The sequence below is a fragment of the Augochlora pura genome, chromosome 7, assembly GCF_028453695.1.
Source record: "Augochlora pura isolate Apur16 chromosome 7, APUR_v2.2.1, whole genome shotgun sequence".
In the NCBI taxonomy this organism is placed as follows: Eukaryota; Metazoa; Arthropoda; class Insecta; order Hymenoptera; family Halictidae; genus Augochlora; species Augochlora pura.
Window position 1 is genome coordinate 7,347,363 of NC_135778.1, and position 17,218 is coordinate 7,364,580.

Sequence of the window (17,218 nt, forward strand, 5' to 3'; positions counted from 1 at the left end):
CTAATATTTACAAATTATTTGAGAGCATCTAATTGTGACTGTATTTTCTCTAAATTTTGATATAGATCAGTTAGTCCCTTTTTATCAAATTCAACTGTTAATTGAGATCGTTGTTCTCCTATCAAGTTTAATTGCAGTAATGCCATTGGACGTACATCCTTTTTGATAGCAGACGATGCAGCTTGAATATTCAAACACCAATCAATATCTTTGACCTGAAATAAAATAATATATTTTATAACTTAAGATACAAGAACATTTTTTTAGAAGTATAAAATCTATAAACATTCTTATATAACATACCTGAACAGGAAATATTGATTCTTGTCTGAAATTATCTATTATTCCTTTACCATACGCTTTCCAAGCATTTAAAAATATTTGAGTTTTTTCATTGTCAGTTTGAAAAGTGTCTTTTAAAGTTGTTTCCATAGACTGCAGTTTTATAATATTACATGCAGCTTGTTTGTAAATTGTTGTTATTGCTTCCAAAAGAATTACTAAATCATCTTTATTTAAATTTAATGAAACTAACAACTTTTCTTCTTCCTCTACACTGAACACCTTTGCAGCTGCACCAGATTGAAGGGTTTGGCAGATACGATTTATCAGTAATCGAAATTTACTATTATCAATTCCATTCGCTATGTCCAAGCCCTTTTCAAGCCTAAAATAATTGATATTTAATATTGAATATCTAAATTTTTACATTTAATATTTACGAAATATCTACTTTGAACACCTTTTTTAAATATAATACCATTTACTTAAAACATATTATGAAATTATAAAAATGTTGTGTTACAAATACTACCGCGGAGTCACTGTGATCCAAGTTGCCATAATAATGAACGTTTACAGGTTAAACAATAGTTTCCATATAAAATGCTGATAATGTCAATAAACACGACGTAACATCATATTTTCATTGACAGCTTAACTGAGTAATGTACACGGGTCATAGGAAGGAAGAAGGTAAATGGGTGTCTGTTTCATTCCCACCATCACGTGGCAGCGGCTTGTAGCGAGTAAAGCAGATAATTCAATGCGCGTTATTCAAACCATAGTATTTTTGACCAAAATACGCGACAGCAAGTGACAGCCGAATGCTTCGGCACTTTTACCCGAATTGAAGGCTAGTCTAAGTTAATTTGAAATTTATTTCACTAATATCTCGGTAGGCCGGTAGCATTCGCTAATTTTGAAGGCATATTCGTTGTACAAATTGAGTATAAATATTTTACTGATACTAGTCGAATAGCCGGATTCCGCTTACTGGCTTGACCACGTTCAATTCCCGCGCTAGCCTCCCATTGGTCACTGTTTTTCGTTAATAATTCATAAATAAAGCTGTGGATTGCATTTTCATTAAGGAAAGGATTACATCACATGACCGCAGGTACCCCTATTTCCGAATTGTAGGACATTTTTGGTACATCCTGTCTATACAATCTCAACGTTATGTTCATATACAAATTTCCCTCCTGCCGTCATTTATTTGGAACATATAATATAGTAATGCTGTCATAAGATTAAGTAATAGTTATGTTTGCAGAAGTAATAAAAATTTCCTTTGACTCTGATTGACTAACGAGTCACTGTTGAGGCAGGATCCACCGCGGATTTGATGCGCAGCAACATGATAGGGACGTGCTCGTTAGCTTAGGGAGTAAGAAAAACGGGTAGGTCCTGTTATTGTAATTCATGGTTGAAATTTATCGTATGTTTGTGACGCTGGCGCGCACATCCCCACCATTATGCTACGTATCCAATCCACAGTCGATCCTGTTTCAGCAGTGAATCGTCAGCCAATCAGAGCAAAGAAATTTTCTATATCGTCCCTTGCTAATAGATCAATCTGCGACCTGAAGGTTTGCAGAATTACGACCCATTACTGTAGAATTATTTTGAATAGATATTTTTGTGTATACGCTCGTATTTTGAAGTTTTGTGAGATGGATAATATTAACACACTTCTAGAAATTTTACATAAAAAAGAAGCGGTTTGGGAAAAACAGTTTGAAGAGAAAAAAAAGGAGCAAAATATAGAATATAATAATTTGATGAAGACATTGAAAGCTATGCGAGGTTTTTACAACTTAATATTATTATTTTAGTTTTAATGTATACTACTGATTGCTTACCTATTTTAGATGAGAGGAACGAGTATAAGGAAACTTTCAGTAAAAATCTACGATGTATAACGACATATAAATACTCAATATATAACTTATGTGCAAACAATGTTGAGTCTCCTCCAGCATTACCAATTTCTAATGAACATCATCGGTATGACAACTTGTTTAGTAGATTGCAAATCTTTATGCATTTATGAACTACAAAAATATCTACATATTGAGTAAAGTTAATATTATATTTCTTCTATTTTTACTATAAAAAATGTTTTAGTTATAATTTCAGTTTTAAATATAATATTTCTTTTAACTCGATGTTCACAAAATAAACAATAGAAATTAGAATTTGTATAAAGATGTGTAGTCTATTGATTAAAATACTTATTTTGTACCAGTAAATATATGTTGTATAATTACTTTTAGGCAAACTATCTCATTTTTATCACAAGCCATTGATTTTACAAATGAATCACTACAAAGTGCCAATAGAAATTTTGATAGTGTCATTCAAAAGAACATTAATTCTACAGATCTTATCAATGATATTGTAAGATTACTTTATTTCACAGATATTTTAAATCATTATTTATCTGTTTTCTTATATTCCCCATTTTTTTTCCAGCCACGCTGTACAAGTTCTATAACAAACGAAAATTCTAGAATAAAGTATATCTTGACTACAACGGAAGCTTTAGAGAGCAGTGTAAATATGTTGCAAGAAAAATTGTTTGATGTATTAGAGTAAATTTTAAGTTATGATATTTTATTCCTAATTCAAATTATATTTCAAAATGCAAATAAAATGCAAATTTTGTATGTTTATAGTGAAATATTTCTTTTCAATGTAAATTAATACTTCGAAAAATATTACAAGATGGATTCTTGTAAAATATTAACATTTATTACAAATCATTATCAAACATCCTAGTACTATTACATTATTAAATCAGTACTAATTTAGATATATATCGTATTTTGTAAATACAGTTGTAGCATTCTAATATTTGATTTTTATAATTGTTACTTATACTGTCTACATTCATATAAAATGTTATTATCCTAAAATTCATATATTTTGAGTAATAGACTCGTAATTATCATCAAAATTTAATTTCAACATCATTAAATGTGGGTCTACAATTTTCTGTAACAGGAAATTATAAAAAAAGGATATATTTTGTGTGACAATATTGTTTTTAAATAAATGATTTGTCCTTACCATTAATTCTGGCATAATTTGAGGTGTTGAAGGTATAACAGAACCTGAAGAAGGCAACAATTCATTATTAAAACTGTGAGACATATTTGTGTCTCTTTCTGGTTTCTCAGTTTCACAAGACACTGATAACATATGTCCCCTTTAAAATAAGAACATCCATTTAATTAAAAAATATATATATTTTAAAATGACTAATTTTTCTCAAAAATACTTTTCCATTTACTTACTTAATAACATTGTATTGTTCACTAGCAATTCTTTTTTCTTTCCCTGTTACTGCTTTAAGTTGCGTTTGCAGCAAACCAAGTGTTTCTTTACGTTGACTTTCTAAGTATTTTGCATCTTCTAAAGCTTTAATTCCTTCTTGCTTTTTTGTTAAAGCCAACTGTATCGTTCGAAAACCATATAACACTTGTTCTTAAAATCTTATAAATAGGATTAACAGCACTATAACATGTATTTTTATAATGAATAGTACCTGGGTAAGCTTCTCGAGTTCTTTAGCTCGCAAGACAAGTAGATTTTCTTTGTCATGTAAAATTTGTTTATGAACATTAAGTTCGTTAATTTTTTCTTGCCATTTAAGCTTTGTATGATTAGCACAAGCTGTAGCTTCTTGTGCAGCTTGCATAGCTGCTTCTAACTAAAATAATTATAAAAATATAAGTATTATTGTGTAATATGATTTTCAGTATCAATATCTTAATTGAATACCAATGTATATTATATATGTATATTATATGTTAATTGTTTATACCTCAACTTTGGCAATATCGTCGCTATTGAATTTGAGTCTATTCATCATTTGTAATTGTGCTTTTTCTGCTACTACTATCTCTCTTTCTTGTTGAATTAATTGTAATTGCCTATCTTGTTCTTTTGCCCAAGATTCTTTCAATGTCTGCAAATATAACATATTCGAGTAAAGATGAAGAAATTTTTTAATTTACATTGGCATATTATATGTATAACAATGTATCTTTATATATATATTTGATTTAAATGCTGATGTTTATTTTTTTTAACAAGCTTATGTTTTTGGTGCTCTACTTATAGATGCTTTATTTGTACCTCTAAATAATCTCTTTCCCATTTTACTTTTTCTTCAAACAGTTCTCTTTCTCTTAAAAGATATGCTGTCTTGTTTTCTAGCATTTTTTGCGTTTCATCATTATGTGTAGCATGCTTTTGAAGTTGCTCCATAAGCTGTGTAAATTGAGTACCGAATTTTTCTACTGTTTCAATAAATTTATTATGATCTTTTTTAAAAATATCAGCTTGATTCTTCAAATCAGTTTTCTGTGCTGTAAAGTATGAGGCAGAATTAAAAGAAGTTGATATATAATTAATATGCTTACCTTTTATATCATCCTCATAAACTTTTAAATAATTTTTATGGCGATCTGTTATCTCAATATCTTTAAATTCTATTTTTTCTTTATTCTCTTTCATGGTTTCAATAATACTATTTGCATTTTGTAACATATTTTCTACATCATCTTTTCGAATTGCAATAGTTTCAATTACTTCATCTTCTGTCTGTTTAGCTCTACATATACTTTCTATTATATTAGAATATTCCTTTTGTAAAAACTTTACATTTTGAGAATGGAGTTCTTTAAGTTCTTGTATGTGTTTCATGTGTTCATTCTATTTAAAATTTAAATAACATGGCTAATTATCAATATTAACAATCGCATATTAAATTATATGTATATATGAACGAAATAAATTATGTGACTATGAACCTTTAAGTTATATATTTCTTCTTTGTGGAGATTTTCCATTTGTATTTTGTCATTCCTTAATTTTTCTAATTTTGCTATGTAATCAGTTTCTAATACTTCTATTTCTTGCCTTACTCGTTCTTCAAATTTTAACATTCCTTCTTTTAGAAACGAAATTTGTCTCCTAAAAATAAAACTTTGTTACTTTAATGTATATTAAAGGTTTGAAATCAGCCAAACGTTGTAGTCAACATACTCATAAAATTCAATTTGATTTGTTACTTCATTATTATGCCTTTCGTTTATAGTAATTAATAAAGTCTCTAATTTAGATTTCTCCACTTCTAATATCTCTATTCTCTTCTCTAATCCTTCTTTCTCATTTAATAAATTTTTTTCCTTCTCATTTTCTTCAGATTTACAGCTAGTATAAACTGATGTACTACTTGATATTGGTACAGGTTGAGCCATTAAGTTCTTAAAAAAATAAAATTTAAAGTATATTTTTACGTACTTAATGTCTTTTGCTTTGAAAAAATTGAACTACTATATTAAAAATAATGCTTACTTGTATATATTGATTAATGCGTTCTTGTTGTGCTTTTATTTGTTTTTCCAATAAAATTTGTTTTTCGAATTGTAATTTCAACAAAATATTAAATTGCTTTTCTTGATCACCTAATACGATCTGTTGAGTACCAGAAACTTTACTCAACAGTTCATTTTGTTGAGACAGCATATTTGCAGTCCTTAATTCATGTTCTTGCTGCTGCATAGTTATAATTGCAGCTTGCTGATTAAATTGTCCACCATATAATAATGGCAAACCGTTTTGGACTAAGCTATTTTCATTAACTACTTTAGCATTTGTTAAACTTTTAATATCCTGAGATTCAATAATTTGCTTATCAAAAGTTGTTTTTTCAACATCGCTTGTTAAACTATTTTTTTGAATTATTTCCTCTTTTATTTCATTGCTTTTCTTCTCTTCTAATTTCTTTGTACCACCCAACCATTCTGGCAGATTTTTCTCTAACTTAGAATTTTGCATATTGATATCTTTAGTTGATACATTCTCATCTGTTACCTTAAAAATTGAAAATGCATTTTAAAAAGCTGCAGAATATGCAATTTCATTTAAATATTTAATATAACTATTGTATTTCTATATAACTTGACTATAAAAAACTACAAAATTTTGTTTTGCATTGTTTAAAATAATGGTTGCTTGTTTATCTAATAAGATATATATTTTCAATTCTACGATATGTTTACTATATTATACATATGTAGTACAATTATTAATACATGCAAACAGAAGGCAGACTAAAAACTATAGATTAAAACAAGCAATAAAAATAAATATCAGCAACAAACACAAATAGTGTATACGGAGAGAGAGAGAGAGAAGCAATTGGACCAAACAGGCAGGATGAAGACAATGTGTAAAAAAGTAAGTAAATAACAGTGAGCATTAGTATGGCACAAAGCTTCAATTAATTAAGATGCTAAATGTTTTGATATAATTACCAATTCAAAATTTTGTTCAGATAACAAATCACTAGATAATAATCCAAGTGGATCATTTAAGACTTTCGTATTTCTTCTACCTCTACGAGATTCTCTTCCAACTGATTTATTTGACTGCTCAGTAGGCTCAGATTTTTGTTTTTGTGTAGTACTTATAAGTTCTGCAGAATGCGACAAGTTTTCAAATTCTGCATTTTTAGTAAAAAGTGAATGAGGTTTATTTTCAAATAAACTCTCTATTAGCGATGATCTTTTTGATTTGTCATCTGGCAAATTTAATTTGCTACTGCCAAGTCTATTTGATAAAATATCTTCTTTACTTTTAAGAACACTTTGTGACTTTTGTTCAGGTTTTTCAGTAGGTGTTTTACTTTGTGATAAAATGGAATTGCTATTAGCTGCATAATTACTTGACTTTTGCGAAAATAATTCATTAATATCCCCATGTGCAAAATTATGTTTTGTTCCTGATTCGTTATTCACTTTAATACTTGTTTCAGATGCAACTGGCGTTTTGATTTTAAATAAATCCTCCATTAAGCTACTTCTACTTCCACTTGTAAGAAAATTTTTCTTTTCTTTCAAGGAATTGTCATCATCGAGTAGCATACCATTTAATGAATCATCTTCATTACTATCTATGTAACAAACATTATTTACAATTTTTAGAAACTATGTAAAATATCAGTAACTCAATATAAATTAATAAATACATAGTTAAGTACTGTGTTGTATGTAAATAAAAAAAGTTATCTTCAATTAAATATTTTAATTATAATATTATGTTTTAGTAAAAGTTGTAACTTGCTTCTAAAATACTCAAATGATGTATATTTTTATTTAAGTCACCTTTAATTGTGACCCTTCTTTTCAAATCTCCATCCAGCTGTATGTTAGAATCTTTAAAAATACTTGTGACGGACCTTGTATTTTTAAATGAGTTATTAAGTAGATCCATATCTAAGTTATCCATGTCTTCTAACATTTGAGTTAGATCTTCCAAATTTGTATTCGCATTTTTAATGTCAACCATCTAATGTTGAAAATAAAAATATCATATTAATTAGTTAGGCATTTTCTACATTTTTTAGTAAGCTAATTAGAAGTTTGAATGGGTAAAATCTTTAAATAATTTTATACTTTTTACAGATGTATAAGAAAGTTCTTGAAAACTACAATCAATTTATTAAGTAAAAAGTTGGAAGCACTGTTAAGCATTGATATCTTTCAACTAGGTGTGTTATGTTTTTCCAGTCAATGAAGTTACTATAGGAACGATTAATGAGAGTAAACCATGTATTTATTATTAAAAGATAATTCTTTAAAAGCAGGTATATAGATAGGTAAGATATGTATATAAATTATGTTAGTTTCTTTACATTATAGTACATACATTATTTTCACCTAAATTTTGTATCATATATCTTTATAAATAGTAAGTATTACACTTATTGTTACCTTGTACAAAGTATCCTTTGTACAAGTACTCATTACAAAATACTGATGTGGTCAATTTTTTCTTATTTTTCGGTTTATCATTAAACATTTTTAAACAGTTTGAACGAGTAAGAAACAATGTAAAATATTAATTAAATAAAGCACCAGAATACTTTACTTAATTAAATAAATGTGCATTATTAAATGTGTTTAAAAATAAGTTGCAGTGTATTAATGACAGATCATAACAGATAAAATTACTTTGTAATGTATTTGTATAAAATACGCATAAGTACTTTAATTTTAAATCATTAGATGTACAAATCTTATACAAGATGTTTAAACAAATTATCAAACATTTTCCTCTGAGAATTCCTATATGATTGTACTATTTATTTATTCTTCTATGTATGTACACCTACATATACAGAATTGTACATAGAATTTTAATATGAAGTGTAACCATGCGAGCATAGGTATGCTTTGCGATGGCGCTACCGTACTATGTTTTTCAATAAATAGTGATAAGAGGGAAATTCAAATCTAAAATGTAACGTTATCATCATAATTGTATATTTCATAGCTTCTACATATTTTCATCCGGGCATAATAATTTCGAACAAGTGGAGAGAGAGAGAATTCCTATGAAATTTCTCGATGAGAATTTAGTCGATGAAACTAATCAAAAAATGCAGGCGAAGTTATATAGCTTTTTGGAAGACCTTTCCAAATTTCATATAGACAGAAGTCGAAGCTTTGAGCCCTTCAGAATAGAAAATCACAAATCCTCAGTCAAGGACCTCTCGAATTTCCCTGTTGTTCAGTCCAAAATCTTCGCGCATAACACTTCCAAAAGCCATGCATTGGCGGGCATTGCTTTATGCATTGTCAACTATTGCTATATATACCATTATTAATTATAACTAGAAGAAATCAAAATAATTACACTTTCTATCATATTTCTGTAGTATATGTTTCATAAATGCTATTTTCACCAGTTAAATTTTCGCGCCGTATACACTGCTTTCAAATATAAAGGGTGTCTCAAAATGATCTGACATTTTAAATTGCGCGCCATTTTTTTTGCAGCGGACGTAACGTATTAACCTTTAATAACTGGCATCAGGAAGTATTGGGGTTTAGTCATGGAGAAGTACACGATCGAGCAACGCATAGAAATTGTGAAAATCCACTACAAATAAGGTGAACATTTTGCAGAAACGGTTCGAAAAGTCCGCACGTCTTATGGTCATCATAACGCACCATTTCGTAATGCTGTGGTGAATTTAATAAAAAAATTTGAGGCTAGTGGGTCACTTTTAACCGCAAAAAGTAGTGGCCGTTCTCGTAGTGGTCGGTCGAATGAAAACATAGCCGCAGTGAGTGCGAGTTTTGACGAAAATTCTTCCACCTCGATACGCCATCGTGCTCAGCAATTGGATATTTCAAGGTCCACTGTGCAGCGAATTTTAACGAAAGATCTGCATTTGCATGCTTACAAGATCCAATTGACACAAGAACTGCAACCAGCAGACCATGCGCAGTGCCGTACATTCGCCAATTGGATATTGGAGCATCAACAAATCGATGGTGATTTTTCGAAGAAAATCATCTTCAGCGATGAGGCGCATTTTGAACTTAATGGGTACGTGAATAAAGAAAACTGTCGAATTTGGGGTACCGAAAATCCACAAGTGATTCAACAGCTTCCTATGCATCCACCAAGAGTCACTGTTTGGTGCGGATTTTGGGTTGGAGGAGTGATTGGGCCGTACTTTTTCGAGAATGCTGCGGGAAATGCGGTTACCGTCAATGGTGTTCGTTATCGTGACATGATAACCAACTTCTTATCGAAAGAATTGAACGGTATAGACTTGGAAAACATATTCTTTCAACAAGATGGTGCAACCTGCCACACTGCGGACGAAACAATGCAGTTATTGCAGACGAAGTTTCATGGTCGTGTTATTTCGCGCCGCGGAGATGTGAATTGGCCACCAAGATCGTGTGATTTGACGCCATTGGACTTCTTTCTTTGGGGTTTTCTGAAAGGAAAAGTGTGTGCCAACGATCCACAGACCATTCTGGAGTTGAAGGAAGAAATTAGACGTGCCATTAATGAAATTAGTCCGCAATTATTCCAAAATGTCATAGAAAATTTTGTCAAAAGAATGAACGTTTGCAAACAGAGTCTAGGCGGCCATTTATCGGATATTATGTTTCACATATAACCTCCATGTTTGTACTTTATATTAAACTAAAAACATGTGTACTTTTCAAATAAATAATATGTTTTATTAATAAATTAAAATGTCATCATTTTGAGACACACTTTACAATATATTCGCTTCTTGCTAACGTGTCTAAATTCGTGAACTATCGGTAACACTGGGCACGACACGCAATGGTAATCTCTCAAAAGTCCCTAAGCGTCTCAGAAAAGCTTTTTGAATATTTCTCAAAAAGAATAAGTGAGCAATTAAAGAGCAATTTTTTGAGCTATGTTTCATTAATATTGGTTAATATGGTACACTAGCTTCGTGCGGGTGGATCAGACTGAGATTGATTATTAATAACTTAAAAATAAAGTCAAAATCGTAATTTTTACACTTGTATTTGTCATTAAGAACTTGGATGCACATACTAAATAAAGGTATCATATATATGTATATATGATGTGTGTAGTTTAACATAAAATTACATGTATAACTAATTTCTTAGTACACATGTCGCGATTATCGTAAATTATTAATCATAACTTTATATATTTATGTATATTAATATTTTTAATTTACTATTAAGTTAAATGAAAAATTTGTAAGCAACATAATGTATAATAAAATTTATTTTAAAATGCATTTGCAATCAATGCAGAAGTAATAAAATCGAATTTACTTGATCAATTCTATTTACAACTTGTTCATAAGATTATTACAGTAAAGCCTCACCATAGTACCTATTTTGGGCTTCTTCATTACAAAACATTTTTATCCCCATCATTTCAATGCGCGTCCAATTCACAATGGATCCTGTGTCAGCGCTGAATCATCAGCCAACCAGAGAAGAGTAGTTTCTGTACCTGTTCCTATATTACTGAGTGTTTTTGGGCCCCTATGTGGATACCATGGTGAGGCATTACTGTAATCATCGTGATGGTTAGTTCATCACTATGTATGTAGTTCTGTTTTGCTCGGTTCGGCTTAGTTCGGTTCAATTCGGCACTGCTCTTCTTAACAGCACATAGCGAATGGATCGGTACAAGATAGTAACAGAAAAGTACAGGTTGGCGTGTCTCATAAGACTCAAATCAAATTATCCATTTTAGTTACAAGTTTCTTCAATTGATGCCATTTTCATGCCTTAAAATATGATACATCTTATGAAATTTATTTTGTGCTTTTATGTCGTTCTATGCGCATTAAGCACTAAAGCCGATGACAATCAAGTTCCATTAACCAAACTTGGCACGAAATCAGGATCAACGTTAAAATTCTTTTATTGGTAAGTTATACATAATTTAGCATGTAAAGCATTTCATTTCCATATCTTTTAGAAGCGGCACTTTGGTTATCTTAATGTACTGTGACGATCTCATTACTTTTGTCGATTGGTTGTTTACGATATATTTTTATATATCTTCGATCTTTCAGCTACTCTTGCGGATACAGAAAAGCATATGAAGACTATGTTGGTATTCTTCGACAAAAATATCCGGAATTACAAATCGATGGAGAGAATTACAATCCCTCTGCAAATATTATGCTTATCGTTAAATTACTAGTAACTATTATTTCTTACTTCTACTTCATTAGAAGAAAATAAATCCAATATAACATGTCTTTCTTCCTATTTTTTAGAGTTTAGTTAAAATTCTACTAATAGTTCTAGTAGTAAGTGGATTTGATTTTGGACGACCACTGCCATCTTTTTGGCAATGGTGTATGGACAATCGGTTTTATTCTTGTACAACAATATTTTTTGTTTTCAATATGGTAGAAGGACAACTCATATCATCAGGAGCTTTTGAAATACATTTCAATGGTCAGTAAAATATTATTTCTTCTTGTGTGCTACATCTTGACATCATATTTTAATGACTTCTTATACTGTTTTAGATGTTCCTGTGTGGTCAAAGCTGGAAACTGGTAGAATACCACAGCCATTTGAACTTTTTCAGATAATAGATACTCATTTGAATATGCAATATGGGGATATGGATATAGGATAGATTAATATTATTATAAAATTCAGTTGCATTTTTATTTGTACCAAATGTTAATTACTACGATTGTTAAGTATACGTTTCTGCAACTCTCTGAAGATTAAAAAAAATACTATCATTTTTATTTCTTGTATATGTTCCATTAAGAATAATGCTATAGGTGTCGTGTAGGAGTTCGCACAAGCGAAGCTAAAATAAAAACTTTTCATATTGCTCATGGACAGTTTTCATTTTTTAACCTAATTTAGAGATACAGAAAGAAAATGAACAATATTCATCGTTTACAAAACTGTAATGGATTCTTCCAAAAACTGGAATATAATTAAATTGTAAACTTAAAATATGGAAATTGAAGTTGTGTTTTATTAATAAATTAAATACAAACCGTTGTAAAAGATAAAGGATTATTTTTTTCATTATTGTAAAATACATAGAAAATAAAGTAAGAATTAAATTTTGCATAATTTTAATTTAAATTTAATTTTTATAAACCGTTACAGTAAAAACATTACAAAATTTGTATTAAATGATTAATAATTATCCGAAAATTCTTTGGAATTCACATAGCATAATTATAGAAAAAACTATTACATTAAATGAATATTTTACATAACTATGACAAAGTAATAATATAATGATTTAGTAATTACCCAGTAAGCAATTTGTCCTGAATTGATACGAATTTGATCATATGTATTTGTGCCAAATACCGATCCATCTGTTTCCACCAACGCCTGGATTTGGCACCAAAGCCTTATCCATGCCAAATCCAGACCAAACCTTATAGCGCTGTGACATCTGTCATATGAGTGCGATCGACCTGCCCTCTTGATACAATACGTTTCGCTGCAAGGGTCCGCAAAGATTTGTCACCGATTTGGCATCGCCAACGTTTGGTGCCAAATACTGAGCAGAGTCTCCTTTCAGCAGTCTTGACACAATTCATATAAATTTCCTCGTAAAGTATACTACCACGCATTTTACATGCATTTGGTTGAAGGGTAATTATTTTTTTTTACATCATTTTAATTTTTAGCAAATGTGTATATAAACAAATCAAAATTTTAATGTCTGTATATTAGGTTTCTAATCAATTTTTCATTACACGGAAATCGGAACAAAATTTTATTTTACAATTGGTTAAATTTGAATACATATATTTATATGTACAATGTACATGTAATTTGAGTTTTTTAAATAGAGATTTACAAATTATTACATAAAATTATAATTTAAATTTAGATCAACTTATTATTTTATTTTAAATAATAAATAAAATCCGGAAAATTTGCTTTTAATTAAAATGAGAGAATTTAAGGATTATATATCATTAGACAATAAAGAAATAATAAATAATGATATCTCTTGCAGATATTACAATTTCGTATAATATAATTGAAAATACAATAATAAGAAATGCCACCCTCGTCTCACACCACGGATCACATAAATCTACACAAGGAAAAGCTCATGTTCCTTCTTTTTATAAATTTGCGGTAGAATTAATGGAAAATTTCTTATATTTCATTTGTTTTATTTCTAATGCAACAATATATCGAATAATTTTAACGATCACAATATAATTGAAAATACTCAAATGTTGCGCCTTTTTGAAAGAAAGAGAGAGAAACAATGATTGTAGAAAAGGATCACCGAAGATTACTACGATTCTCCTCTCTGCTTTCCCCATTCCGATAAATTATACAGTAGCTAAGTTTTACGATACGTTCATGTATTCTTAGGTCCATGGACTTAAACGAAGACACAACAAGGCTACCAACAAATTCAGTGTGCTTCTTAATCATGAAGATACATATTTCCTAAGGAAGCAAAGAGATCATAGTCAGATTTCACATACGCGTGTTTTACAATAAGAAACCACAGGGGCTCGACAGAGACATTTGTATAAATGATAATTTGATTGCAGTTAGTGATACTGTTGGAAAATCTAGCGTTACGAAATAAAATTAAGTTGTGCTTTCTAACCCGGTTTATGTATGGTAGTTCAAGTTGGACTAAATAGCAAGAAAAGTCTAATTAATTTTCGTATTTTAATGTTTCGGACTCCTGCTATGCGTTCTACCAATTCAACAATATTTATACTTGTTTAAAAACTTCACGCTAACAGCGTGTCAAGTCGTCTGACGAAAATCAGAGCGGTAGAATATAAATGAAAGCTCAAATGCGGCATCTTCTCATTTCTCATGCCAAACGACAGGATTCCTTATTATTGAATCTTCGAACAGCAGCAGCAGAGAAAGAAATAATAATTTACCCTGTGCCAAAAGTTAAGTTATTGGTTTGTTGAGTGAACTACATTGTTGTGTATGCTCCAATGTACTCCAATTACTTGAGTAGTGTTTCTATACAGATGCACTATCAGATAGCTGGTTTGTATGATCATGGATGTTGATTGTACAATAGTTGGTTTGAAACGATCTAACAGTGCTCCTATGATCAATAAAATTAGTGCAACAATGTCTATGACATCACCTACTGCTACTACTCCAAGGTATGTTATATCTTCAGCTGACATTAATTTTCTTATAAACCTTGTAAACCAACATTATATACATATCGTATACACTTAATTAATCATTTCTTGCAATAGTTTTCTGATAGTTATTCAAACATATTAATTTATACTGTTTTTAGGGATGTTCCATCGAATTTTAATATATTTTCAAATTCACCTCGTACACGACGCTTCAGCACGAGTGTAAGCAAATTTCTTTTTTCTATATATATATATATAATATTTATTTGTATCAGCGTATAGGTAACATTGAAATGAAACAGAGGAATAGAATGTCAAATTCTCTTTGTTGAAATTTATGCTACATGTAATTGACTATAATTAAAATTGAGGAACTTTTATTCTTGTAGAGTTCCGGAACTGTTCCTAGATTAACTCCACGTGTCAGTCAGTTAAGACAAGAGGAATGTATTGATGTAGCTGGTCGTGAAGCAGCACATGAAAAAGAAATTCACAGTGCCATGCAAATCTCACAGTCTTGGGAGGATCTCACAATTGAAGCAGAAGGATTATCTTTCAAAGATTCAGAATCAACTTCATTGCAATTCAAAATAGAATCACGCCCAATTGCAAAACGAGTGCTTGATCCACTTAGTATCAGTTTATCTGTAAATGGGCAAACTACATATTCTTCACCATCACCAACAAGATCTAATTTTGGTCAGAGACAATGTTATTCACCTGGTGTTCATGCAGTTACTTGGAAGAATAACTTATCACCTAGCCCTACCAGAAAAGCTTTTGCTACTAGGTATGTCATTTAATTTATATGAAACAGCATATATATGTTGTATATGACAACAAAACATTTTGTGAAACTATATTTTATTATTTAGGCGAAGTTTAAGTCCTATCGCAATACGGCCAAGTTGTTTAGCATCAGTTAAGAGAAAATTTGAATTAGATGACACTGGAATGGATCATCAATTACAACCACCAACAAAGCGTACCTCTGGTTTATTAACCTCGGCCACGTCTAGGTATCCCTATATTCTTTACTGCTATAGCCACTATACATTTTTTCAAAAGAAAATATTTTGCGATTGCTGTTAGTTTTAATAATTATTCACTCTGTCAAAATCATTCTATTGATACTATTTGTATGATCAAATTGGAGTGAACAGTTATTATGACAACTATGGTACTTTCTCAGATATCTTTTCTTAAAGTACAGGCTATAATAAGATTTAAGAAATGCTTTTAATTATGAATCCCCATTTTTGTTTTATACAGATTGGATGTGGCAATATCTAGTCTCCAACCAACTATTAATTCGGCTGGAACTCCGGAATCTTGTTCGAGTCTCGACTCTTCTGGGTTTTCATTTCGACCTGTGAACAGTCTGTCTCCTGGCTTAGCTGCCACTTCAAGTTTTAATGATGAACCATCTTCTTCCTCCTCCTCTTCTTCATCTTCTTCAACCTCTTCCTCGTGTTCATCATCTTCTTCCTCATCTTCTTCTGTCACAGCTCCTTCAGAAGGATTAGGAACTCAAAACAAAACTTTTATTAAAAGCCGAAATGAACAGATTGTACGAGAAAATCACGGATAAGGGATTATGTATAGATAAATATTTAAGAGTAACATGTATCATGCAATGATGAATTTACTTTCTTCTTGCGAATAGTGAAGAATGATCGTTATAGTGATCAATTGTGTGAATTGATTGTGCTATAGGGGCATTCTTCGAGTTTAATGCCCAACTATTTTCTGGTCATTCCTATTTATTAATTTTCGCGTTGTGAAAAATTTTCAAATGTATATCAATTGCATCATAAATAATCAGTCTAGCTGAGATGTTTATAAATATTACATTATCAGATAAAAGTGATGCGATGACTTACATGTACAAACATACATATAACATGAACGCAGTTCGAAGACCAAAGCGAGCTATTTAGGAAATACGCGTGCTTCCTACCTTTAAGACTGAATTCTGCGTTTTCTAATACATCGAATCCAAACGTTCTTTTTTCCGTAGAAAGGGTGCGTACATGTGACATTACCTATTTTCATAACAAGTACGACTCTTTTCTTCATTAAATAACCCCGCCAACTCTTTTGCGCGATTCCTGTTTTTTCAAAATAGGGAAAAACATATACACAATACACGTCGATTAATAAATTCGCGCATTAATAGTATTATCGATTCCATGAATCTCCAATCCTGTATAGTGTGTAAATAAACTATCTGTAGTACGTTATTTTATTGTGTACACAGTTTTCTGGAAACGAATGATATCGTAGGAAACGAATCTGTACTTTTTGAATGAATAAATATGAAAAATCGTATTAAATACCTCTACCATTTAGTGTTTTTGGAAACGTAATTACATATTTTAAGTTAGTATGTATACAAATTATGATTTATTATTTATTAAATATTCCACGAATTATAAAATAATTATATAA

General features: G+C 30.3%; 5 protein-coding genes across 12 annotated transcripts; 3 read left to right on the plus strand and 2 right to left on the minus strand.

The window, feature by feature from the left end:
* Positions 1–14: 14 nt before the first annotated feature.
* Vlet (COMM domain containing 10 protein valette) lies at positions 15–432 on the minus strand. The gene is made up of 2 exons (XM_078187332.1): positions 304–432; positions 15–215 (listed from the first exon to the last, which is right to left on the minus strand). Exons 1-2 carry the CDS (start codon positions 430–432, stop codon positions 15–17), a joined length of 330 nt encoding a protein of 109 aa, XP_078043458.1.
* Positions 433–547: 115 nt separating this feature from the next.
* Twy (fas-binding factor 1 twitchy) lies at positions 548–9,450 on the minus strand. Of its 8 annotated transcripts, none has more exons than XR_013494640.1 (14): positions 9,312–9,442; positions 7,461–7,644; positions 6,612–7,249; positions 5,650–6,168; positions 5,338–5,558; positions 5,103–5,265; positions 4,713–5,004; positions 4,426–4,658; positions 4,112–4,255; positions 3,833–3,997; positions 3,582–3,739; positions 3,355–3,493; positions 2,553–2,773; positions 548–667 (listed from the first exon to the last, which is right to left on the minus strand). XR_013494640.1 is itself a non-coding variant. In XM_078187943.1 (14 exons), the coding sequence occupies exons 3-14, from the start codon at positions 7,642–7,644 to the stop codon at positions 3,202–3,204; spliced, it is 2,934 nt and encodes a 977-aa protein (XP_078044069.1). In that variant the 5' UTR covers positions 8,310–8,971; positions 9,312–9,450; the 3' UTR covers positions 3,079–3,201. The 8 variants fall into 8 exon arrangements, 7 of the variants coding, with proteins under 7 accessions (XP_078044069.1, XP_078044066.1, XP_078044065.1 ...); XM_078187943.1 differs by lacking the exons at positions 548–667; positions 2,553–2,773 and adding exons at positions 3,079–3,279; positions 8,310–8,971 and having other exon boundaries at positions 9,312–9,450; XM_078187940.1 differs by lacking the exons at positions 548–667; positions 2,553–2,773; positions 9,312–9,442 and adding exons at positions 3,079–3,279; positions 8,345–8,971; positions 9,044–9,253.
* On the plus strand, positions 1,853–2,995 carry LOC144473760 (uncharacterized). The gene is made up of 4 exons (XM_078187948.1): positions 1,853–2,088; positions 2,154–2,289; positions 2,559–2,682; positions 2,758–2,995. Exons 1-4 carry the CDS (start codon positions 1,956–1,958, stop codon positions 2,878–2,880), a joined length of 516 nt encoding a protein of 171 aa, XP_078044074.1. The 5' UTR covers positions 1,853–1,955; the 3' UTR covers positions 2,881–2,995.
* A 1,768-nt stretch (positions 9,451–11,218) lies between the features above and the next one.
* Selt (selenoprotein T) lies at positions 11,219–12,487 on the plus strand. The gene is made up of 4 exons (XM_078185220.1): positions 11,219–11,549; positions 11,699–11,828; positions 11,906–12,089; positions 12,164–12,487. Exons 1-4 carry the CDS (start codon positions 11,416–11,418, stop codon positions 12,274–12,276), a joined length of 561 nt encoding a protein of 186 aa, XP_078041346.1. The 5' UTR covers positions 11,219–11,415; the 3' UTR covers positions 12,277–12,487.
* Positions 12,488–13,185: 698 nt separating this feature from the next.
* LOC144472290 (P2R1A-PPP2R2A-interacting phosphatase regulator 1) lies at positions 13,186–17,160 on the plus strand. The gene is made up of 6 exons (XM_078185240.1): positions 13,186–13,271; positions 13,642–14,782; positions 14,926–14,989; positions 15,157–15,557; positions 15,643–15,786; positions 16,040–17,160. The coding sequence occupies exons 2-6, from the start codon at positions 14,667–14,669 to the stop codon at positions 16,356–16,358; spliced, it is 1,044 nt and encodes a 347-aa protein (XP_078041366.1). The 5' UTR covers positions 13,186–13,271; positions 13,642–14,666; the 3' UTR covers positions 16,359–17,160.
* The last annotated feature ends 58 nt before the right edge of the window (positions 17,161–17,218 follow it).